Here is a 24160-nt window from a genome sequence, read left to right as displayed (position 1 = left end):
CTTTCCGTGCTTAGTTTTTTCTTCGCCGGCATTGAACGACCCTCGCCATTAAGGGTATAGGTATCTTCGGCGTCTCAGCAACGAGTAATCGCTTTGGAATCATTTAAATACATCCAGATAAACTTTTACTCCGTCCAGAACGAGCAACTATGATGAGATTTCGCGTCCGCGCTTCGATCCTAATTATTTCGAGCTGCTTACTCGCTATCGAACTACCATTATGCTTTTAACGAGCATCTTCTTGATCGGTGTTCGCATGATAGAAGAGATTATTTCCCTTCGGAAATGTACTCGAACGTGCGTTTTTTTTTAATAACGATCACAGGTCTTAGTGATTCATGCAAACTTGGAATTTTCGAGTTTTTAAAAAATTTTCTTTGCACGACAAAGTAGCTTAGCTACGTGGTACGATTACTTGGCAACATTTTAGCCGAAGATCCACACGCGGGACCTGGAGCGTCCGAGAACGCAAAAAGTTTCGTGTCTCAAGGTAGTCTTCATTTCTGGCCGCGTGTTTTCGTTCAAAGGGATCACCTGCTTCTGGAATACGTCTAACGACCGTCCTGACTCGCTCTCGGTTACTTCGGTTACGATGTGCAAAGTGTAACCGGTAACCGGTCCCGGACAACCGTGTACCCCACAAAGCGGAGCTTCTTTTTCTTCGTCGTCTTCCACCTCTTCTTTGTTCGCGTCCCGCCACCGATCGATTCGGTATCTTGTAACGTATGCTGGATCAATGATCATACGCGTGTTATTTCTGTTACGCGGTGTGCGACCGGTCCAACAAAAAGGAGCTCGCGTGACATTCGAGACCCACCGCGAGTCTTGTCCCTGTACGTTTCTTGGTCGCCACGAAAACACGCCGATTTCGATTCTTAAGCGTCAATTTCCTCGTGCATCCCTATGCTATATCGATTCAGGGCTACCTTATTAAGGGGAGGCCGGCATGGGCGTGAGTTTGAATCGTAAATAGAAATGAATAATTGCTCGCGACAGCGGACAGTCGCAGGGATTGCAGGTAATTATGCAAAAGAGGGTCCACCTTTCAGCGACCTTGACATACCTTGTATGCGTCGATGCCCTGGGTAATTTTATGTACACATATGGCAGCCCTCTGGCTTCAGCTTTAATTATCGTGTACCTTGTCTGAATGTTTTTTACAACCCTCAGAACTATAATACCGTCGAGAATGATTTATATAATGTAATATAATTATTAGTTCTTTTATGACAGATTGGCACCATCGAATAGCATAGTGGAATGTAGTATATTCTTGTTACATTACAAGGTGGATCTCCTTGTGGAAGGAGATATAGAAGTGGAAGATCCTTAAATTTGGCAATGAATTGCGTTAGTCGATAAGTTTCTTGATATTGCAGCGATTGGTAAATCTATGCCTGGTAAATCAGTGGCATATATAATGCATGACGATCAAACGCATGGCCATGTGGTCATCTCCGTCGCAAATCTTTACGATGACCAAGTTCCCCCGCGTTGTAAGTATATAGAATCTCCCATGGAAGCTTCGTTTGCACCGTAACCTCGCATGGGGGCATCGAATTTACTGCAACGACGTGGTTCGTTAACAAACAAGCTTTACCTATCTGTTTGGTAAAGCAAAAAGAGGAGGATCTATGGTCGGACTTGGTCGAATCTAGTATGTTGGAGCATTGGCTCGTTGCGTGGGTCACGTTTTGCTGGTAACGTTGGCGCAGGTCAGTTTAGCAGGTCGGATTCTCAACGACGCATTCCCATGAGAATGCAGTTGGAGTGCACTTAGGTCCGGCAATGCCTACGGGGGCCTCTGTTCGTGGCCATATATCGGCGGGTGAAGCGAAAGCAGAAGCTTGATCCTGGATAAACAAGCGATCCTCCACCACCTCTTCTTCTTCTGCTTCTTCTTCGTCTTCTTCTTCTTCTATCCTCGCGTCCTCGTTCTCCCTTCGTCTTGGCGCTTCTCGCACGAACGAGACGCTAGAAACAACTTCTCACAACCCAGTCGAGGGACTTGGTCCTTTTTTCTGAAAACAAAAGCAAAGGAGCCTCGAGCTACACAGGCAACTCTGGTTGCTGAACGAAGAAGAAGAAGAAGAACAGGAGGATGAGACAGAGGAGGAGGAAGATAAAAAGGAGGTGCTGGTGGAGGAGATGAAGCAAGAGAGGAGAGGATGCTACAGGGGGATTCTCGAGGTCTATTTCAGGCCCTGCCAGCAATCGCTATGTAAGGCCCCTGTTCCTTCCATCTTTCTCGCCGCTCCTCGAAGAAGAGCCTCCTCTTCTTCTTCCCACGTTCTCGTCCTCCTTCTATCTCGGATGTTCTTTCTCGTTCGTCCGTCGGTTCGTACGTTCGTACCACGGGTATGGAACGGACTCGGTTTTAACCCGCGAATAGCCTCGACGTTCGAGACGATCGGAGGAGCCATACTGGCCCTGAAGGCTTCGGCGGCGTCGACTCTGTGCCATTCTGATACTTCTAGGACAGTGATCCTCATCGTCCTGTCTTTCTTTTCGATATTTATCGGCGTGTTCGCTCGTAGCTGTCGTCTTCTTGGATATCCTCTTTCTCTCTATCGACAGCACGAAGTCCTAGGCGTCCTTTTGCGAGATACGACAACGATTTACGGACATCAGGCTACTCGGACAGGGAATATGATACGTTGATTATTTACAGGATGTCCAGGATTTTGTTCGTTTCCTAGAGAGTCCAATTAAACGCGCGCAGAAGTGGTTGGACGACTTCGTAGTACTAAAGGGTCGAACGACCTTGCACACTTCTCTTCTGATTCATTCTTCGGGGTTATAATTCAGTTAGCGTATGGTCGCTTCACTGTCTATGGAGAATTTTGTAAAAACAGGGACTCTCATGTTTCCTATCCTTCTCGCTGGTGGGCCAGCAAATGATTAGCTTAAGATCTTCTGTACACTTTTGAACGCTTTGGTACTCTCTGCACGTACAATGTCTTCCTGACTCGTTTTAGGCATGGCGTTATTCGCATGGAATTTTGTTGGTTTTTCAGTTAAATGTTTGACGCTGGCTGATAAGGCTCGACACTTTCATATTTTGATGTCATTCGAAAGCTGTTATAGTCGGAAAGTATACAAGTGATACAGCACATTCCTCATAAATTGCACATACATTATTTGAATGATGGTTGCGTTATTTTCGTTCGGATATACGCGAAACGTCGTAAATACATTCTTGTTCGGAGAGGTTTTCAATTGCGTTGTTATCGAAGCAATTCTCTTTTGAGAAAGAAGGATCGTCTGTTCTCGAAAGCGGAGTTAACGAAAGTCGAGAGCTTCGAGCCAGACTTAAAATTAAAAAATGAAAGCCAGATGCGATCAAAGTGTTAGTGAATTTTCCAGTCGTATAGAAAATAGAAGATGGCGAAAGTAGTTACGCGTTCATCGAGTTTGACGAGTATCAGGAAAAAGGGAACCAGGGTCTGTTATCGGGAATATCTTGGCTCATCGATTACATGCCCACGCCTTGTTATGTATACCCTGGCTGGCGTACACATATTTAGACGGCGATGTTCCTCGGAGACTTAATGCGATTATACGGTCCCGCGTTACACTGTAAGAAAAGAGGAGAGCCATCACGGGAGACACGTAATCCCGGCGCATTCTCTAAATCATGCCCGCGTCGGAACTCATTGCGCATCCTGCGCAACCTTTCTACCTTCTCCGTCTATGTCCCGCGTTCCTCCGATGAAACGAGGCTTGCACCGATCGCCGCCAGAATGCAGAAATGGATGATAATAATAGCCGTGTGGCCGTGTACGATCATTAAATGCACCTCGTGCTGCCCACCGTTTTACTTGGGCCCCTGGTTCTTGCCGCTGTTACGTGCCCCGGCCTCCACGGTGTGACCTAGAACCTGAAACCGTGAACCTCTCCGCTTCTGCTTGCGGTTACTCGCTCTCGAAACGAGGCTTGGCCATCGTTTTAACGTAATCGAGCTAACCCGCTGCGTTTGGCTAGATTTACGGTTAAAATCGACGAGGATCCTGTTCGTTCTTTTGCTATTCGGGATGCGATTATATCTCCGTATCCGTTTTCGATCAATTAAACGTCGTTAAGATTTATAAGCACATCGCGGCTTCACGACAGAGGCGTGTACGCCTAATTTTACATTCCTTCGTGATTACGAGGAATTCATTTATATTCCTGGAGTATGATCGAGTGATCCACGTTATCGGCAGTGGGGAATGTCTAGAGGCGTCGAATATCCGACAGATGATTACATATTTGAACGTGGACGAACTCGTCAATGGAGGAACCGTTTTTTATTTCTTTGGTCAAATAATTTTTTGCGGTCCATTAAGTTCGTTTAGATTCGAGGATATTGACTCGGTCGTTTCAATATACTCGGTTTAATAGAATTTTTAAATATCGAAGGTGGCATATATTGAACATGCCTGCACGCAACGCGAAAATTCATGAATAGTTCATATGCTGTTCGGTTAGTCGTTTGTACGAATCGAACGACGAGGTCAAGCAGCCCCAGCAGGCTCTATGTATTGGAAGCTATTAATTTCGCCCGTATCATTGTTAGAAGGAGGCCGTCAAAGGCCGGCTTCATTAGGAGCCTTTTTCATCCTATTTCGAGGCCGAATTCCCCCGTTGCTCCGGTGTGTTAGATAGTTTCTCGGTACTACGCGGATTTACCTAGAAGGATTCCACGGTTCACGATCCGGACGGGTCTCTAAATTAAATCTCGTTTCGGATAGGCGCGAAATCTATTCGCAGCTCGTACAGGGACATTCGTTTCAGCAACAAAATCGCGAAATTAAATCTCGGAATTTATTGGACCGGTTCCACGAGCATGGCCAATGAATATTTCGCGCGGGTTCGATGAAAAACATTCTATCGGGCTGTTACGGAGTCTTGTAAATTCGTTCTAGGCGAAGGGACGTCTTTCCGGCTGGCGTAAAATCGTTTTTTGTTCTTTCATGGACGAGCTAGCAGTCCAGGCATTAGTAATTTCCTGGTTTGCTCGTCCTTGATGTCGAACAGTTCGAACTAACAACTACCGTTAATAATTCTCTCTGTTTTCTTTCGCTGTATCCATCTCGTTCTTTTTAACGCCTCGATAGTCAACCGAAGAGATTAATTACGTTCTCCTTAATCGAAAAACGTGTGCAATTATCTTTTTTGCTACGGAACACTATACACGAGATAATTTTTAGTGATATGGGGAATACGAGGTGCAGGAATACTGACATGTATTGATACAGGAATATAGAAATATAAGGGTTGTAGAAAATCAAGGAGTTTGGAGATATGGAGATTAGGAGATCCACAAGGATTTAAATATAGATAAAGGGATGTAGAGACATAAATGTCTCTACAAGGGGATTCGAAAATCTACAGCCGTACATAAAATACAGACTCTGTTTAATACCTAGGACATAAACGACAGGCGTAGATATAGATTAATGATAATACGCGTTTGATCTGTTGAAGCACATTTCCAAGCTCGTGTACAGGCTGTCCGTAACGAAAGGGTTAAAGTAACATAAAATTGAAGGCATTCGTCTGCTTTACCGTCGACTTTTTTCTTTACCTTTCGTTAATCCATCGTGTCAGCTGTTTCTATTTCTGTCAGCCGACGGGGTTCCGCGAAACGCGAATTTTACGAGGTCCGTGAACGGCGTTCATTGCGGGACGAATCGCATTATAGTAAAAACGTTGACGGGCATTCCTCGTTGGTCGAGGAAGGGGACCGCGTAAGGGCTGCTTTTGCCGGTGCCTCAGTTTCGAAGAAACGATCGGTCAGGGTGCAGAAGAAGCGGCAACGAATGAATTAGCTCTCCCCGTTCGGCCGCGATCGTGCAAAGGAGCAAGGAAAAAAAGAACGAACGAAAGGAAGAAAAAGAGCGGGAAGAAAAGAAAAGGGGACTCGGGGGAGAGGCCTTGGTTTCGCGAAGGAATGCAAATCGGGGACCGGTCACGAGTATTCTAATGCGCTCGGTGTTAACCCTTCGCCGGCCCAGCATCCTGAAAGCAACGTCAACCGTGTTCGGGCCCTTCGGATATATCGTATCGGTTGACGCTATAAAGATACTCGAACGCTCCTGTTGCCGTGTTCCTGTTTCGTTCTCCAGCGACGTATGGAGCAGCCTCTTTAAAGCGGCTCACGATACGAGCGCGAGGACATTCGAGATAAGCGGACCGGGAGCTGCGAGAAGGTGCACCGGGGTAATTTGCACGTTTTAAAGACGATATATCGCGACAAATTTAACGCTCGTTCCGCGGATTCCCGTGTTAACTGTGCACCGCTTCGTGTTCCACGGAAATTCTCCACTAATTCTCGTAAGCTACGCGCGAATTCCTCCGAGGAAAATTCTTGAGACGTTCGTTAAAAAACCTACGTGTTTTTTCTCCGAATAACCTGCTACTTTCCACGGCGCTAAAAATTGATCACGATTTAGTTCGATCGTTCGAAGATAAATTATCTAGATTTTCAACAGTTATGATATTAAAAGTGCAGAATGGCAGGAAACTCCATTAAAGAATAAAGTATAAAATCGGCGTGTTTCGATTATTAAAGCGAGGGATATTATATACGTTTGACGGTGGAAAAATGATATGGAAGAGGTTATCTACGTGTAATTTCATTTCGTATTATATCGCAATGAAACCGAGTTACGATCGTGTTCGAACGCGCAGGAAATAGATTTCTTACTAGGAGCCGGGAGACAAGCAGAAGAAGCAGGGGAAAAAGGAGTTCACGGAGCGGTTACACGATCGAACCCCGGGATAACCTCGAAGAAAATGCCCGCGAGGCGAGAAGAGATGAAACAAAGATAGAGGACTCGGTTGGTAGTAAAGTTCACGGAAGAAACGCGTGATACGTGGAAGACGAGCACGAAGAAACGAGCGTGTTCCCAAGGTGCCCAAGGATTTTCGCTTTACGATTGCAACAACGATTCGCCAATTTTTCTTCCTCGTCTTGTTTCGTCCTGGTTGTTTGCTCGTTCTTCGAAGTGTCGTGACTTTTGCCCGTGTTTCCTCGCGAACTACGTAATTCAGCCTCGAACGGGAACCACAAGGAGCTTGGAATAGCTGCTCGATAAATTGCTGAAAAATTATGCGTAACGGGTTCGAACCAGCCTTCTCGTACGTTTACATATCATCCGCGCTCGAGAGTCTACTTTGGCGCGTCGTTAATGTGCTTAATGCGCAAATAATGATGACGTCAAATTGTAAAGCCTTAAATTTACAGTGACTTTAAGTGGACGAGCGTAGAAAGCATTAAGGTCCAAGGATTACTTCCGAGTACAAATAAGGACACAGAGAGGCGGCCATTTGCAGGTTTTGGAGAACGTAGGGAAAAGTTAGAGGAATCAAGAAATCTAGATTCGGGGAATATCCAGATGTTGGAAGGCTCGTAATAACTGCAGCATTTCTTCTCCTTTTGCGGAAGGATAATGGAGAGTGAAACGAAAGAGAACGCGTACAACCACTTTCGACGTAATCCGTGAACGCAAACTGCATTCTGTTGTATCGGCGATGCGGTTCGGTAGCTTTTGTTCGGAAAGAAACGCAACGAGGATGAAAATGACAGCGAGGGGACCGAAGCGATCGCGGTTTCGAACGTAATTTACGATCGATGCTGTTATGACGATAAATCGCGCGCGAATCGACGCTCGTTAATCGTAATCCAACGAGCGTCCAAGTAATTCACCGGATTTTTTTCCTTCGGCGATCCAGCGGCACGACGCGAGGCGGTACCTTTGAAAATCTCACGGAGCAAGTCCGAGACGAGCAGTCGGTTAAGGGTAATTTGTACAGGATCTCTGAAGAGGTGAGAGAAGTTTGCGGTCAAGGCTCCTCGGTTCGAGTCATTGACATCGCCTCGCTAGCACGAACAGACTGATGCTGCCCATTACATCGGCTGGCTAATAAAACAGCAAAGAACTTCGTTGTACAATTGCTTCATTGTCGTTCGCTCGTTCCTCGCGTCTTCGTTTTATAGTCGAATAAAATCTACGCTCCCGACTCGATTAATTCGCCTCGCGGCTTTATTATGTGCGAAACAGAAATATATCCTTTTCCAATTCTGACCAATTGCACGCGGCGTTAAACTGTTATTTATTCGCGATAATAAAACAACGTTTTTATAAAGGGATTGATACGTAGCATTTTCATTCGTTATTAAGAAATCTCGACTGGTTTTCATTACGCTCGAAATACGAGCTATGTATATGCATCGCTGCATTAACATCCACCGACAATAAGGATACAAAGCTTTTTTCGAACGCGGATTAGAGATCCAGCCGTGATTTCCGGCTTAATCTTTTTACTGGCTGTTAAGAACTGATGACTGACATTAGGATTTATTTTAATGGTGCATTTGCTCGATTCTAATTTAAGCTAAGGTCAATGATGGACGTTTCTCGAGGAAAAAGTTTCATGAGAGTAGTATAAAATTGATGAAATAAACGCTCCTCTGTGAAAAGGTTAAATGGTTTATCCCCAACAAAGAAACATCCTTATGATCTTCCGCGTTGTCGAACAAGGAATCCTCTTTCCGTTTCAGCTTTTTCAATGGTCATTAAGGAAACCTGTACATCTTACTTTTCAACATACAGACATAGCTAACGGTATCACTGTTTCGAAGAGCGTTAGAGTTCTTCCTCTAATGGTCGTCGCTCTTAATGAAAGGGCACGCAAAACGCGGGTCATGTTGGCTCGACCGGTGATTTCATTTTAATACGCGGCCGAGGGCAATAGTTCTGTCGAAAGTTTTTATCTAGATTGTCCCCTCTTTCTGTTTCTCGCCGGACGAAATCTATTATCTCCGATGACTGTTGTTTCTCGACGATTTTTACGAATATCCGACACGCCGGTGAACGTCCGCAGACACGAGGGAACATTTCTTCGCGTACATCATCCTCAGGTGCATCGTCACCGACCGGCCATTATTCTTATTATTCCTCGCCATTTGTGCCGACGCAAGATATCGATCGCTACGTTGCTATCTTGGATGCGTCACGTGCCTCTGTTCTACCTTAAAGACCGGAAGCGATTACGAGGCGTCAAATTGCTAATGTTTGTATTACGTGAACAACGCAACGTCTCGATCGGGACGACGATCGACGATTCCTGTCCGGGAATACGCGTGTACCGATTCTTAATCCCGAGACGAGCGACTTTTCGTTTCCGTGATAGTCGTTTCGTCATTATTTTTGTCTTCCTTCCTCCGTAACGATGTAGAAGGTAGTTCGTTCAACTCGTGCAATCGAAACGGAATTAATTAATTATTCTGCAGGCATATCGTTGCATATCGAACAGGTGATTTACTACGAAACTCGATAAGATTTTATGACACATAGCTTAATCTACTTGTGTACTGTCAGTTTCAAGTTCATGATTATCGTTAATCTCGAGTGCAGGTAGAATGTTTTTTTTTAATAAATAGCCTCAACGTATTTAAAGAGTAGACTTGTGTGCTTTAGTAGGACATATTGTACAGAGCTATACTTTGTACCACCCAAAAATTATACAATCTTCTTCTAATATTCTGCGATATAAGATTGTAATGTTCACGTAATAATCGAAGAGACGTTTCAGACAAAATCGATAGATGTATTTAGTATTCTAAGTACGGTACATCGTACACATCTTAAAACAATGTCAAGACGATAGGTCTCGAAACGATGCATCGTTGTTGTCTCGGGTATTGTCAGGGGTCCACGGTGCCCCACCATTAGCTATGCACGACGCGGAGGCGTCACTTCCTCCGGATCGACTTCCGGCCGCCGGAAACGTCCTTCTAACCGCGACTGAATCCTTAAATGAAAACCATCTCCGACAAGGCCCTTTTCCTTTTCCTTCTCGGTGCAAGCAGCACTTCAACGTGCAGCATCGACTCGCAAACTGACAGGAAATTCTAACAACGCGTTTCTTGGAACTTTGTTTCGCGCCATTGATATTCTAACCCGATGATGAGCAGACCATGTGCCCGCCGAACATGTGGAAACAGGTGTGCACAGGTGCTAGACGTAGATGACTTCGAATTTTAGAACTTGGAAACTAGGGAGCTTAATAACTTGTCAATTTGAGAATTTACAAGTGTGAAAAATTTCGAAATTGAGAAGTACCCGTCAGTGTCGATTGCATACCGCAATATATCAATTTGAAAATTCGAGTTAAAGAAGCCATTTTTGTCTGATTATAGCAATCGATACGGATTGACGAACGAGGATCTGAACAGACGTTGGAGCAACCCGAACCGGACTCTCCATCCGGTGATCTACCACACGAAGGGCCTGATGGAGTACTGCACGAGGGTGTTGCAAAGACCTCCCCATGTTTTCGTCGACTATCACGGCCATTCACGGAGGAAGAACGTGTTTCTGTTCGGTTGCTCAAGGTCGGGTTCTTGGAGCGCAGCGGACAGGGCGAAACCGGACCAGCCGGTGCAGTATTTGGTAAGGGACGAAAAAGGAACGAACAGGGTGAAAGAGATATTATTTTTAGACCCGACATGTTACATCTGATGGCCACCAGTGCATTGCCTACGAACGGTAATCTAACGCGATCTCTCGAACCCAATTTACGAGCGAACGGAACACGCATTCGCGCGAACTTGTTCGTGCAGATAATTTACGGGGAACAGGATTGAACATCGATCCGGTGCTCCAATTTTAGATCCTTTTAACTCGAACGTACACTTCAAAACGAAGCTATTTGTCTTCGGTCTGTGCAAAATCGATTTTGATTCATCGCTGATTACGAAACGCTTGAAATTGTGCTGGTTTCTTCGAAGGATCGTTAATTAACTCTTAAACGAATATCAGAATGACGCAGTTTGCTGAACAATTCGCTTTTATTCTCGCATGGTAGATTACTACGCGTCGTATCGCCATACGTCGGAAAAGGTTATGCAACCAGAGGACAATTTATCCTCTCTACGCCGAATGTTTGCAATCGTACAATGGCTAAGGACCCCGAAGGTTTTACGGACCCTATGCTATATCCGTGTTTCAGATGTTGCCGCACCTGATGCAAAGAGTATCTCCAGCATTCGCGTTGCCACTGTGCTCGTTCAAGGTCGAGAGGAACAAGGAATCCACCGCGAGGGTAGCTATATGGAGGCAGCTAGGTGTTTGCAGGTGCTTTGATCTTGCTCGCTGCGCAACATCGACTCGGCTTTATACTGACTCTATTTCTTTCGCTTTGAACAGAAGCTACACGATGGAGAGCAGCTTCTGCGGATGCGATCAGGGCGCCTTGGCGGGTCTGCACTTGGACACGAAACACTTGAAGGCGATCGGTGAAGATTTCTGTCAGGCTTTGTCGATGATGAAAGACACTGGCATAGACTGGGATATCGACAAGTACGTTCACGAGCGGTACGATTTACTTCTATGGTTATATCTGCTATGACAGAATTCACATTTAGGTATTTCGTACCATTGCTACTTTTTTTTAGATAATTTTATGCCTGCTAATATTTCAGGACTCTTGTCGATGCTGTCAGAAAATATTGAGATTCAAATGTAATATGTTATATGTACATTATATGTAACATACTGTAATATGTTATATGTAACATACAATGTACATTATATGTAATATATTATATGTAATTTTGAGGTTTTTAAAAGAATTGAAAGTCAGAAAATCATATCGTAGATATAGTGCTCAGGATGTCATTTTTAAGGGACGAGTGGTATTTTGATCATCGTGCATCTTCTGAATGTAGGTCGTTGGTGGAGGTCTGTTGTCCGCAAAAGTGCGTTTTACAGAATCCCAAAAGGAATCCACGGTGTATTCAAGACAGAGCAGCGATATACCATATCGCTGCTCTTCCTTAGCAACTATAGAAATTGAAGGCAAGATTTATCGGTCTTGTGTGTGCACATTCGATTACGCTTCTTCAAATTCTTTGCTTAACTGGAAAGTCTATACTAACTAAATAATAGATCGCTAGCGAAACGTTGTGCGAGAGTTTCTTAAATGTTAATCATATTTTTCACTAACAATTTTATTGTGAAGGACGTGTGTCTCACTGAACAATGGACGTGTATTTGGCTTTTTAATTTATACTAAAATTTACAGCATCGCCGTTAAAATACGTTTATAATTACGTTGCATAAATACCTTCCTCTAACAATTTTATTGTAAAGGACGTGTGTCTCACTGAACAATGGACATGGCTTTTTTAATGTATATTAAATCGAAAATTTACAGCATCGCCTTTAAAATACGTTTATAGTTACGTTGCATAAATTTTATACTCGTGTGAAAGAGTGCGATATCGATGATGATCGATTTCTGTAACGTGAATCGATTTTTTATAGGATTCCAATGGGAGATGGCATTCCCGAGGAATCAGGGTGCATGGAGGGCGATATTTCGTCCAGCTGCGAATCCGACGAGTCCGATTTCGAAACTTAGGCCCGTGACGAAGCATCAGAGACGACGGATATCGACGATGATCTTCATTTTTTCTGGGCCCCCGTTGCGCTTCCTTGTCGTACGTCGAAGAGGCTGTGCCGGTTTTGGTTATCGAATAAAAATGAAAAGAGACCACAATCGAACATTCTGCACACTTTGAAGAACTTTTATTTCAAACTCGTAACAAATGTCAAGCTAATTCTACGGAGAATCCTACCTAGAACCGAAGCGCCGTTTTGTATACAACTTCGAAAAACGTACGCGTCGTCTGTCTTTTATAAATCGAAATTTCCATTGAATTTGAGCATCACGGACGAGCACGAGAGATCGTTAACGTACGAAGGTGGATATTCCCTGTTACCGGAATTTGAGAACTTCGTTCAGCAACGAGTCAGAAAATTCGCAAATTATCCAAGAAATCAGAAGGCAGGAAGATGATCGCTATTTTTGTTGGAGAAACGCAAACTAATCAATCTGACATTTTCGGTTGTTACATTGTCTGGAAAGTCAGTTTTCTTGTTCGTTAAATTTCGCTTACTTTGCGTATACTTTACCAAATGTGATTACAAAAAATAAAGTCTACCGATACACACAAACCAATGTTACCCATTTTTGAATTTCTCGTATTCTTAAAATTTTAGTCGGCTAAAAGCAAGGGTCTAGCTAATCGTTTTACATTCTTAACAGGTAAAAATATTACTACCAAGTCTTCGTATTAAAAAATTAATTTTTTTTATCGTGGCGATCAACGTTAACCCCTTGCCACTTTGACGACTCTGACACACTTGTACTTCGACTGTGATCAATTTTACTCGAATTCTGAGTACGTTTCAATTTGGAAGTCCAATTATTTGCATAGTTAACGATTGATACCAAATAAAACATAGGGCAAGGTGTTAACGATATATTCCAATATTTGATAGAACTGTTAGATCGCTATAGTTTCGCACGAAGTATGGCAAATTCGGGTCGCTGTCGCGTTGCTCATTTTTAATGTAAGCTACAAGCGTTACAGATAATCGGTGCTTATCAGATAAGTATAACAATAAGTCTCATTGGCAGGGAAACTCTTAAATAAGGGTTATGCAAGAGAGCTGATCAAGGCAGGTACGTACAGAGAATTAAAATTGAAAAAGAAACAAGAAATTAGGTGAGAAGTTCTCAAAGACTTGAGAAGCGTGACTATTGCCAAACATACTAAATCAAGCATCCTGATGTGTAATACTATGTCAGTAATTTTCTGATTTTGTGCGACTTAAGAAACCGTAAACAATATTTCGTAAAACATCCTTAAGTTGATAGAATTAAACGCATTCGCTTAAAGTATAGAACATGTTTTTAAAATCGGGTAAGAAACACCGTTCGCTCGGGAACTTTGCTCCTGTTTTGCAGCTTCTGTTACGCGAAGGCAGTCGAATTTCATTAATCGATCCTACTAATTATGAATACCATAAAAGTGGTCTGATTGAACATTTTAAAATACAATACTAATACTGTACGGTGTATCTACTGGTACGGATTTCGAACATCGAGGTGACACTGAAATCCTTAAAACGACACGAAAAAGGCAAGAAAACTTTGGTCATAGATCAATACGCGTTAGAACGTTGACTGTCACCGGGTCATTGATGACCGAAGCTTGAATTAACGCGTTCATCTCGTTCAATTGAAAACATGTGTCTACGTTTAAAACTTTCTTCAATTTCTGTTTTGTTAAAGTGGCACTGGTTGGTGGTGACTTCCACGGTCTTCATAATTGAACGTAACAAAAGTTTAAAACGGAGATGGCAGCCAACGTTAATAATTCGGATCGTGTCTTGCTAGACATGAGCGTTTTTACTGTATGGCAATCAACGTGTGTGAATAAAAGAAGACACAGTCGCAATTAATAAGTTAAGAATTACTCTTTAATGTGAAACGTACATCAATAGATGGTAGGTAACATAGCCTTAAACAGACTACAAATCGTCGATCAGAAATTCGATAAAAATTGTGCCCTGTACAACATTAATTGACCCGAAACGAGAATATGAATTATTCGCCTGTATCTTCCTAACGTCTAGCAGCGATCGTCAAACCATTCCCGCGTAAGTAATCGATTAGAAGCAAAAAAAGAACGTTTGCAATCATACAGCGAAGCGAAGGATCCTCGTTAGCTCGTGGTTACAGTACGTCGAAGAATTAATCGGAGTTTCAAAGCAAAAATTATCGCGATACAGTGTGTAGCTCCCGTTAACAAACTCTGCAAAGTTTTTCAACGAAATTTCTTCAATCTTATTGTCTGTCTGGCGTTTCGTAATGCGTACGCAATTTTTAATACTAGCTACCCATATGGGAAAAAGTTTCATTCTTTTCTATTGGCCTACATAGTTTACCTAAAGTTGACCTTACATAGCCAAAATTTTCTTTATGGATTATTCAGAGATTCCTAAAATTGTTCCGATCGTGCGTGCACTTTGCGAAAAATGGTCACATAGAGATACGTTTCGAATTTTTGAATCGATACTTTGATACGAGCCAATTACAATTTTGAACGGAGAATCTCCTCCGTTTTGAAGATACCGAATGAGTTTAATTTGATAAATGCACGCGCGGTCACAACTACGAAAAGAAAATTAAGATACAACGATGGATAGGAGAACTGGCTGCCGCCGTTAGCAACGAACGATTAACAAAATTCGATTAGTAAAGAATCGTAAACGTTAGTTAAAAATAAAGTCTAAGAACAAATACTATATTCGTGCGACCAGTGTACCCTACGAAGCAGCGTCATATAACTTTCTATAAAAAATTCATCGTCCTCTAGGCACGTATAGGCAAGAATTCTATTTATTACATAGGAATACGTATGAGGTAAATCTATCGTTGAAAGTCAAAAGTCTCGAATCGATGCAAAACAACATGCAGCTGTAAAGTTACGCGATCGATCGGACAGCGAACGACGGCAGACAAGATTCTATTCGAAACGGCGAAATCTAAACGATACACGACCTAATCGTCCTCCTATCCCTAAGCTACACGATTAGAGTACAGATTATGAAGCTGCAGTTGATTAAAACACGGTGTATGTATGCGTGTATATGTGATCGATGAGGAGGTTCCGCGGCGAAGGGTGTTTTACTGGTTCATACTCTTCGCGTAGATCTTGAATTGCTCGTAGGTGATCCAGAGAACGATGTTCCAGGACACCAGCCGAGTGAAACTGGGCACGAAGCCTTTGTAAAAGGCGGACGGTCCTTCCTCCTTCATCATACGAACAGCGCATTCCTTCACGCCTTTGTATTCGCCAGGGGCGCTGTTCATGTAACGAGTCTTCACCACGTCCACAGGACTGGCTGCCAGGGTGGTGCACAGACCTGCTGCCACGGCGGCCGACAAGTGGCAAGGAATACCGTCCCTGAGGTAGCCGGACTCCAGAATGAAGTCCTTGATGATGTCGTAGCAGACGATCTCTGCCACGTTCACTATGGCGTTCCTCGAGATGTTAGGAATGGTTCCTGTGCACAAACACCCTCTAATGAATTTCGAATTTCATATTTTCGTATTCACGAGTTCCGTATACTGGATTAGTAGATACTCGAATATCTCTGATAATTGCTATTTCAATTTGTGATACCTTCTGTGATTGGGACCTCTAGACCTAACAGTAACAGGAGATATAGAACTAGTGGCAAGTATAGTTCAGAGGATTATGTTACAAAATGTGTACCTTTCCAAAGGCCTCGGGTCCCTTCTTGTGCAGCGATATTTTTGTACGCCTGCAAGGTCGAGCTGTATCTCACCGATGATCGTCCAATGCTACCAGCCTGTAGACGAACCTTGACGACATCGGTCGGTTGAGCAAAGAGCACCGCCAGGGCTCCCGTTGTGATTCCAGCGGCAATTCGTACGGAGATATTCTTCGATCCGCTCCTGTTATTACCTGCTAATGCAAAAATTAACGATAAGCACGTTGACGTTAAAGTATATCGGTTTTGTTTTTGGTTCTTATCCGAAACACGACTGTTTTGTCTTTGAACAAATTGAATGTAGGATGCAGGATGGGGCAGATTTATCACGTTTATTAGCTCACTGATTATCTCTTGATTACAATCAATTTTCTTTCTAAAGATAACTCTAAAGTTTCGAAGGTTTTGTTCAACGAGTATTACGACATTCGAGAGTACAATTGGAGTACGCGACTGGTTATCAAGATAATCGAGACGCGTACCCGAGATCAATCGAGTGTAGTGAAACGATTGAATATTATTGTTCGATTCGTGGAGCTTCGAGTCGCGAAACACGAATTAAACTTATTAAATTGATCGCGGGTACTTGTACGTCGTCGACGAGTACCATCAATGCAAGTATACGAAACGGGAAAGCAATCTTGAGAAGTTTAGTTACAATTGTGTAAATCAGTTGCGAAAGGAAACGTTTGTAACATGCGACATTGAAGATCAAAGACGAAAGTCGAAATCCGCGGTACGATCGTTTAAACAGATTTGCAGTTACGCGAGTATCATAACGATCGTTATTATTAGTAATTAATTCGTTTAATATCCGCGTAATATTCGAATAAATAATTCTTGATTCGATAACAGAAAGGAGTAGTCACGATTACACGAAGAAGACTAAAACTGACATGCTCGTTAATTGACTCGTTTATGAACACGAGATAAAGTTGCTACCTTTGCCCGATACTTTTGAACGACCAAAAAAAAAAGGAAAAAATAAACAAAAACGAATAGAAGGAAAGATACACCGTTCATTAAGGTTGAGATTATAAATCATGATTTTCAAGACTACGTAATTAACGACGAGATACAAAGTTACAGCAATTTATCGGGAATGATCCAATTAGCAAGGAGGAGGCACGTCGTGATCTTAATTCTTCTTTTTTCTTCTCTATCACTTCCTTTCGACAGACTATCGCAGCCGTGGAAACGACGATGATCAACCAAACGCGACGTTAATATCGACCAATTGAAAAAAAAAAAAAATAAAATAAAATAAAAAAGTAAAGGAAACATCGCAGACGTCGAATTCCGGATCGCGCGAAGACAGCTCGACAGGATATCTTGCCGGAGCTTCCATTTGCTTTATTTGTTGCTGATAAAAAGCACGCGGCAGCCGATGGTCGTCGACGATAATCGACCGACCAGCCGTTACTTACGCGTGTGTTTCTTTCTGATTCGTGGTAACACAGATCGAGATGGACGCGTGCGAGATGGTCGCACGAGCGCGTGTCGATCTACCCGGGTTATCGTATATCGCAAAGGATTACGTAATCAAAAGTTAGGAGTTTGTTGGATGTACCGTCGATGATTCCAGCGTAGCGTGACTTCACCCCGTCGTAGAGGCCCAACCGTATGCTGGCGAAACACATCTGTCTCTGGAGTCCCGCGGACAGACCTCCGTACAGGCTCCTGTAACCACCCTCGCTCAAGCTCACCGCCCTCACAATTTACCCTCAAACGCAACCCAGGGTAATATTTTTTTTTTCTTTTAATTTAACTTTCTTTCGAACATTTTTTATATCTCTCTCTCTTTTTCTCTTTCTCTCTTTTTTAATTTGCTCCCCTTCGTTTAAATTGACTTTACGTGCTCAAAAGCTATTATTCGTTTGGCTCTCTCTCATTCTTCCACTCTCTCCTTTTCTCTTTCTCTCTACCATTTTTCCTCCGGGCAACCCTTGCGTGAACAACCCTCGTGAAAATATAGCAGCATGCTTTTTAGTTTAATTCTAATTTAACGATCTTACGTGTTATGCTTTTATTCGGTACTTGGTTGTCCACGCATGGGTCGAGGAAGACAAGGTTCTATTGTCTCACAAGACATTTAACTCTCCGGAAGGATTTCTGCAAAAATTATGACATGAATTTTGACTCCGAGTACTTTAATCGAAGGGTTAAAAGTCTAAGAGATCGGAGACACGAAGGGAAGCCGAAACGTTGGAGGTGCACGAGAGAAAAGAGAACGGCTCGAGAGCGAAATTAAAACTATAAAGACCGGGAGAGAGCTTGTGCCGAGAGAGCTGGACACGGTTATGATATAACGTATTCGCGGTGGAAATGCGAACCAAAATGGCACCGCGTTGTTAAGAATCGTTAAAGGAAAGATCGTAGCTAAGTAAAAGGCAAAATAAACGGAAGCAGAGAAATAAGAACAGAATTGGAAAGAAAACTTTTGCGCAATTAAGAAGATTTCAGTGTCGCGAGGTGCTTTCCCTTCCATTGAGTTTTAGTCGAAGGTTGTTTAAAGAGCCAAGATATTTAATTGCAAGTGCCAAATTGCATTCTCGAAATTGTCTCAATTTAGATAGCTTTCAAAATTACAGTTATCTCTTTAATTACATACTCGTTTCAAGAATACGATCACGCGTGTATAGTTTTTTAATTTAACAATGATCACTCTAAGAAATATTATATTTTCACCAGATAAGCGTGTATTATCTCTTTATCAAAGCGAATGAGGAAAGCACCTCGCGAGTTCGAGAGAGAACACAAATAATAGAGAAGGGAGTGCTATAGACGCGTTCGTCTATCGATCAAGTGGTTATTAAGCAGACAACAGTAATTGTCCACGTGCATGCTGGTTGCGTAATTGGCCGTAAATTTAATGAACAGTCGATAGCACTCGGCGCGAAGATTCAACTGAAGCTGTATAAGAAAGAAAATTAAAATAGGTAATCCAATTAGCATCGGAGTAATGGTAATCAAAATAAAACGACAGTGCGTCAGCGGTTCATCAAACTTGTATATCGCGATTATTTCGATCTCTGTCCGTCTCTGTCGATACGATCATTAATTGTTTTTACATGAAACTTAAAAGCTTTACTTATCACGACATGTACACTGAGGATTACCGTAGGCTATTTTTTAACAAGTATATAGAGGTTCTATCACTGGCTGACTCTCAGTTGATTTAGAAATGTACAAACTTTTTAGCAAGAGGCCCACGATGTACCCGAGTGTACAATAAATTAAATAACGACGCGTTTAAGCGTGGTTAGATCACGACAGCGACGGAAACATCGATCGGCCCAGTAGCTAGCAAACAATGGAATTGGAAGAGCAATCGAATCACGAGGCACGGAACTGGAGAAACGTACCGAGTCACGGAATACCAAGAGAAGCTACTTCGGAGTGAATTGAACAACCCTACGATCAGCCAGTACGGAATTTAAAATTGAACCATCGAACGGGCGCGAAAGATTGCCCGGTTGATTCGAATCGCAAGGATCGTACACGCGTACGATACCGCGTATTTACAATCGTATCGCATATAGCTGTTGCTTTACCTACCCCTTGGTTCGTCTTAAGTTAAGGATAGGATCATGAATAACGTACCTTGCTCCTTCGAGTCTGATGATGTTCCCTACTGTCCTCCATAATCCTGGCTGGCTGTTTCGGACCGCTAACATGGAGCCGTCCGTTGCCGCCAACAGAAGTGGACGACTTTCTCCAGCAATCTAAAAATCGCGTACAATATTTTAGTCCTCTGAACGATAAAAAGGTTGCTTCGGAATACTTTCGAAGTAGTCCGCGGCTCAACGACTGCCTATCTGCAATGATAAAACTGTTCAATGCTGCAAACATTGAATCTCGTAACTTAAACGCTAATTACGAAAGGACAAGGTAACGATCGCGACTATTTACCTGCATTCTGACTTTGGCGGTGTCCAGCGGGAACGTCGCTAGATCAGCGATGCAGGCTGCTGTGCCTGCAGTGAGGAACTTCATCCACAAAGGGAAATCGTCCGACGCTTGTTGCTTCACTGTACTCATTTTCGTATCTTTTTCTCTCGGTATCTCTGCTTTATCCAGTGTAGTAGCGTTTCTTTTTGCTATCACCGGTACGTGCGTCTAGGTGGTGCTGTGCGTCGGATGTTATGGGGTAGTGGGTATAGTGCAATCTTTTCGAGCTCCTTTTAAATCCCCGCGTGACTGTTCGATCCTTCGAGCTTGCTCGGCTTATCTGAGCGAGATCCTTTGTTAGAAAAGCGATATGTACACTATATACAGAGTCCTACCAGAGGACAGGAACCTTTAAATGATCATTTAGTAGACGGCTGGTTTAGAGGTAGAGCTTATTAGGTTCCCTGAAGTGATCAGGATACGCATGCAGTCCCCTTGACCGCGAACACTCGTGTTTGATGTCTTGATTGTGAAGTACTTTATACATACTATTCTTCTGTAACAGAAAAAACAACGATCCTTGTAACGTCGCGAACTTGTTCGAATATTAATCGCGATGAATAGTGACAAAGTTCAATGACCGATCGACAAGTTTCGAGTACTGTTACCAGACACACCGTTTTACACTCTAATATGTGGCCGTCTACTGCGCACAACGCGAAATATTAAAAAGTAACTATATCCGTCTAGTTCCAAGAAAGGAGGTACATAAACACAGGTACTTAATCGTCTCGTGATACGAACACGAAGGTTATCGCGAAACACGACGCTGTCGCGCCTGTTTCTCCTCCACCGGTGTTAAATTGTTTTAGTTGGAAATGCTGTTATCGCGACACGTGCGTCATAATCGGCTAGTACGACTCGTTAATTCATTCCCACGCTCGATTTTTATGTAACAGCTAAGAACTGACTCTGCCACGCCGACACACCGCTTACACTGATAGCGTTTTTGCACTGCGAACGCGGGGGCAGCCGAACTTAGATTCGATGAAATAGAATGGAAATAGAACGCGCAGAAAAGTATTGGAGGACAGCCAGTTCGACGAACGTCAGCCCATTAATCTAATCTCATTTTTTGTCTTCATGAATATGTAATAAAGCGTTAAAGAATATTTCTCGCGTGAACGGTAGTAAAGTTCAAGGATTGCCAGCAAGGTGACTGACTCGTCTCGCAGAAGTTCCGAAATAAATTTCTGTATTACCCCCGAAAAAAATACCTCCAGACACACGTGTTACTGTTTTTATCGCTATTTTTCCTCGTGGGCGAAAAAGTTGATTTTATATGATCCGCTCGCAATGTCGAAGCGGTTTATATATATAGCGAGTTATTGCGGCCGTGAGGCTATTTTCGTTAAAAGTTGTTGCAGGTAGGCTTCGAAGCCAGACTAGAAAGATGCTTTGGTTCTTTCGTTTTTCGCCGGTGGCGCAAAGAAACCACGCGGTCTGGTTTCGCGGGCTTCAGCGAAAAAAAATACCGTACATCGGCAGACTAGGACAAAGTCCAACGCGATTTTATACGGAGTTCCGCTTGCTTTTTGATTATTCCTTACGAAACGAGTTTCGATTTCACATCGGGTTCAAAAGTGGGGGGACACGATTTCTTAAATAACGTTTTACCTTATAATACTAGAAACTAAATAACAAAATGAGTAAAAGGGTGAAGAACTTTGTGACAAACTTTTATATTTATATAGGAATATCTTACAAAATTCTGTAACTTAAAATAAAAAGAAGCGATAGTCTAGCGGGGCTGTGACAGTGTATGTTGAGAACCACTTGTAACCTTCGGAACTGATTTCCATGAAAAAAATTCGATTGTATCCACACTCCCGTGGGGGAATTCGCCATTAGGAATGCGTGGCGGTTACATAGAAAGACCATGGAACCTGCTTGCGAATAATTCGATCGATCGCAAGGTTCAGCCATGCGCCTGCATCCTTCGTTGCACCCATCGCTATTATTTATAAAGTGTATCTTATTTTAAACCGCAAGCCATATACACGTAAGAACGTGATTAAAAATAAAGGCAAAAGTTATATTTAACTTATTTGCTAATTAATCATTAAACAAAGCGTTAATTACGAAAATATCTCCTTTGTTTTTATATCGCTTGCGAAAGAATTGTCAGGTGTGGAAAATGTAAATAAAGTAAATGGTTGAATGTAGAATATCATTTGGAACGATCTCATTGAACCTTGAACAGACAATCCTGCAATATTCTTGCGCAGGATGCAGGATGAAAAGGTGCGGGTATATCGATTATCCTCGACACGAACAAATCGTGGACACAGGACGCAGTCGCTGTGCTGTTCAAATGTTTTCAAATGTTCGAGCAATCGATGAAAAAAAACATTTTCATCGTGTTCGAGTTCAACGATCCGTTATTATTCAAATTACTTCATAAAATGGACCCTATTGAATATAAAATAAAAAATTTATAAAGTCCACAGCTAGTTGTCAACAACACATTTTGTGCCAATCATTGCAGAATGAAAGTGTTAATCGTCAACGTTTATTTTCTTTTCTTATAGTCAACTGTCACTGTGAAAATGGTCGCGTGTAGTCAGGAACATTTCAAATGCGATCCTTCGATTTAATTATTGTTAGTTCGTGTAGTCAGTATGACACGAATGGCAATTACTCTCAGCTGACTTTGTTATTATTATGATAAATTCTTGATACTTTGTACCGATGATCCCTACGACAGGTAATGCGTCAGATCGATGAACATTTGTTATAACAATTCCGCGAATTTGCCGTAGCTTATCGTACGGAGTTTGATAAATCGATATATCCGACTTTGACTATTCGCGCATATGCATTGCAGCGACAGACTGCAGGAATCGGACATGTTGAAATTTATATTTATACGATTCTTTTAAACGATAAACGATGCGCTATAGGTAAACATAAACGAAGCCTTTATTCTTTGCTCGGCTATTGCATTATAGAAGCGGCGTTCGATGACTGCAACCGCAGTTTGCACAATTCGCTTAGGGAAAGTAAGCACCTTTAATGGTCGCGCGTCAAAGAATGCAGCCATTGATTTCTTGTCTAGTTGCCATGAAGCATTAAAAAATGACGAAAGGTGACATAGGGGCGTCGATACTTTCGGGTCCGTTGACAGCAGCGACTCGAATATTAAAATGTGACTATAAATGTCTATAATGAAACAGAAATTTTTATACAACCGAGGACATTGAAAACAAAGGAAGAGTAAGAATCGAACACTTTCGGCAAGTTATGAGTGAAAGTTTGATGCAAAAAATGTGATAAAAAGAAAAAACGATAGGTAATGGATTATTGATAATGTTAAGATGGTAGGAGATATGTTTGTATTAAGAAAAGCTGATTTTAAGTTAAATGTAACGTACTTACCAAGTGTACAGTGAGTGGATAACAACACAACTGGAACAGGTTACCGTGAAAGCACCGTTTATACCGGCTCGCCAGCCAATGGCAGACGTCCACAGTTGAATTCTGCCTATCAGCTGCCGTCTGTGACGTCAGTTTTGACCAAAGAAAGCTCAGCTTGCGAGCTGATCGATAACTTCCAGGAACGTGGTGGTATAATGCCCCTTCGACTGCAGACGTATGCGTGCATACACTTGCATCTGTATGGACATGCATTTGCAAGGGGCAGGCGCATAGCTGTCTACCTTTGCCAGCGAAGGGTTACATATAGCGAAATACAGCGATGAACCATAGGAAATTGCCATAGCTCATCGTGGAAATTTATTTTGCCGCATATACTGCGACTTTTTACACCCACGGATGCACGATACAGTATTCTTTGGCGAATAACGGACTGGAAATGTACGAGTCAGTTCGAAAGGAACGCATTCGAGTTTGATTGATACACTGATGGATATTTGCTAAGAAATTTCCTTGCCGCACGAGTTATCCAGACATATTTTGACAGGAACCGTATATACTTATTTACATATCGTTTTGTCAGATGGAATTTAGATTTAGTATTTGTTTAAATTACAAGGGAGATAGCGATCAAGGCCTTTGGCTTTTGCAAGACACTTCACAAATGTTTCGAGAGGCTGCGCCTATCTTAT

At 42.6% G+C, this 24160-nt stretch overlaps 2 protein-coding genes across 18 annotated transcripts in view; one reads left to right on the top strand and one right to left on the bottom strand.

Moving 5' to 3' along the window:
- The window catches only part of LOC100874933 (cytosolic carboxypeptidase 1), a 35023-nt gene extending 20151 nt beyond the window's left edge, over positions 1 to 14872 (top strand). For 9 of the 13 annotated variants that reach the window (XM_012286357.2, XM_012286367.2, XM_076535331.1 and 6 more), the window contains 5 exons: positions 10190 to 10442; positions 11002 to 11126; positions 11199 to 11366; positions 11720 to 11849; positions 12318 to 14872. In XM_012286357.2, the coding sequence (XP_012141747.1) occupies positions 10190 to 10442; positions 11002 to 11126; positions 11199 to 11366; positions 11720 to 11831 (658 nt within the window). In that variant the 3' untranslated portion in view covers positions 11832 to 11849; positions 12318 to 14872. The remainder of the gene's footprint in view (positions 1 to 10189; positions 10443 to 11001; positions 11127 to 11198; positions 11367 to 11719; positions 11850 to 12317) is intronic. The other 4 variants (XM_012286361.2, XM_012286366.2, XM_012286363.2 and 1 more) reach the window with 3 other exon arrangements.
- On the bottom strand, positions 14300 to 23627 carry LOC100875158 (dicarboxylate carrier UCP2). 5 transcript variants are annotated; one of them, XM_012286356.2, is made up of 7 exons: positions 23472 to 23627; positions 20429 to 20589; positions 20055 to 20373; positions 19746 to 19867; positions 17713 to 17822; positions 16124 to 16339; positions 14300 to 15911 (listed from the first exon to the last, which is right to left on the bottom strand). In XM_012286356.2, the coding sequence occupies exons 3-7, from the start codon at positions 20181 to 20183 to the stop codon at positions 15532 to 15534; spliced, it is 957 nt and encodes a 318-aa protein (XP_012141746.1). In that variant the 5' UTR covers positions 20184 to 20373; positions 20429 to 20589; positions 23472 to 23627; the 3' UTR covers positions 14300 to 15531. The 5 variants fall into 5 exon arrangements, with proteins under 5 accessions (XP_012141746.1, XP_012141745.1, XP_012141743.1 ...); XM_012286355.2 differs by having other exon boundaries at positions 20443 to 20589; XM_012286353.2 differs by having other exon boundaries at positions 20055 to 20589.
- Between the last annotated feature and the right edge of the window lie 533 nt (positions 23628 to 24160).

The sequence above is a fragment of the Megachile rotundata genome, chromosome 9, assembly GCF_050947335.1.
Source record: "Megachile rotundata isolate GNS110a chromosome 9, iyMegRotu1, whole genome shotgun sequence".
NCBI classification, from domain to species: Eukaryota; Metazoa; Arthropoda; class Insecta; order Hymenoptera; family Megachilidae; genus Megachile; species Megachile rotundata.
This window is presented reverse-complemented; position numbering and strand designations above follow the sequence as displayed.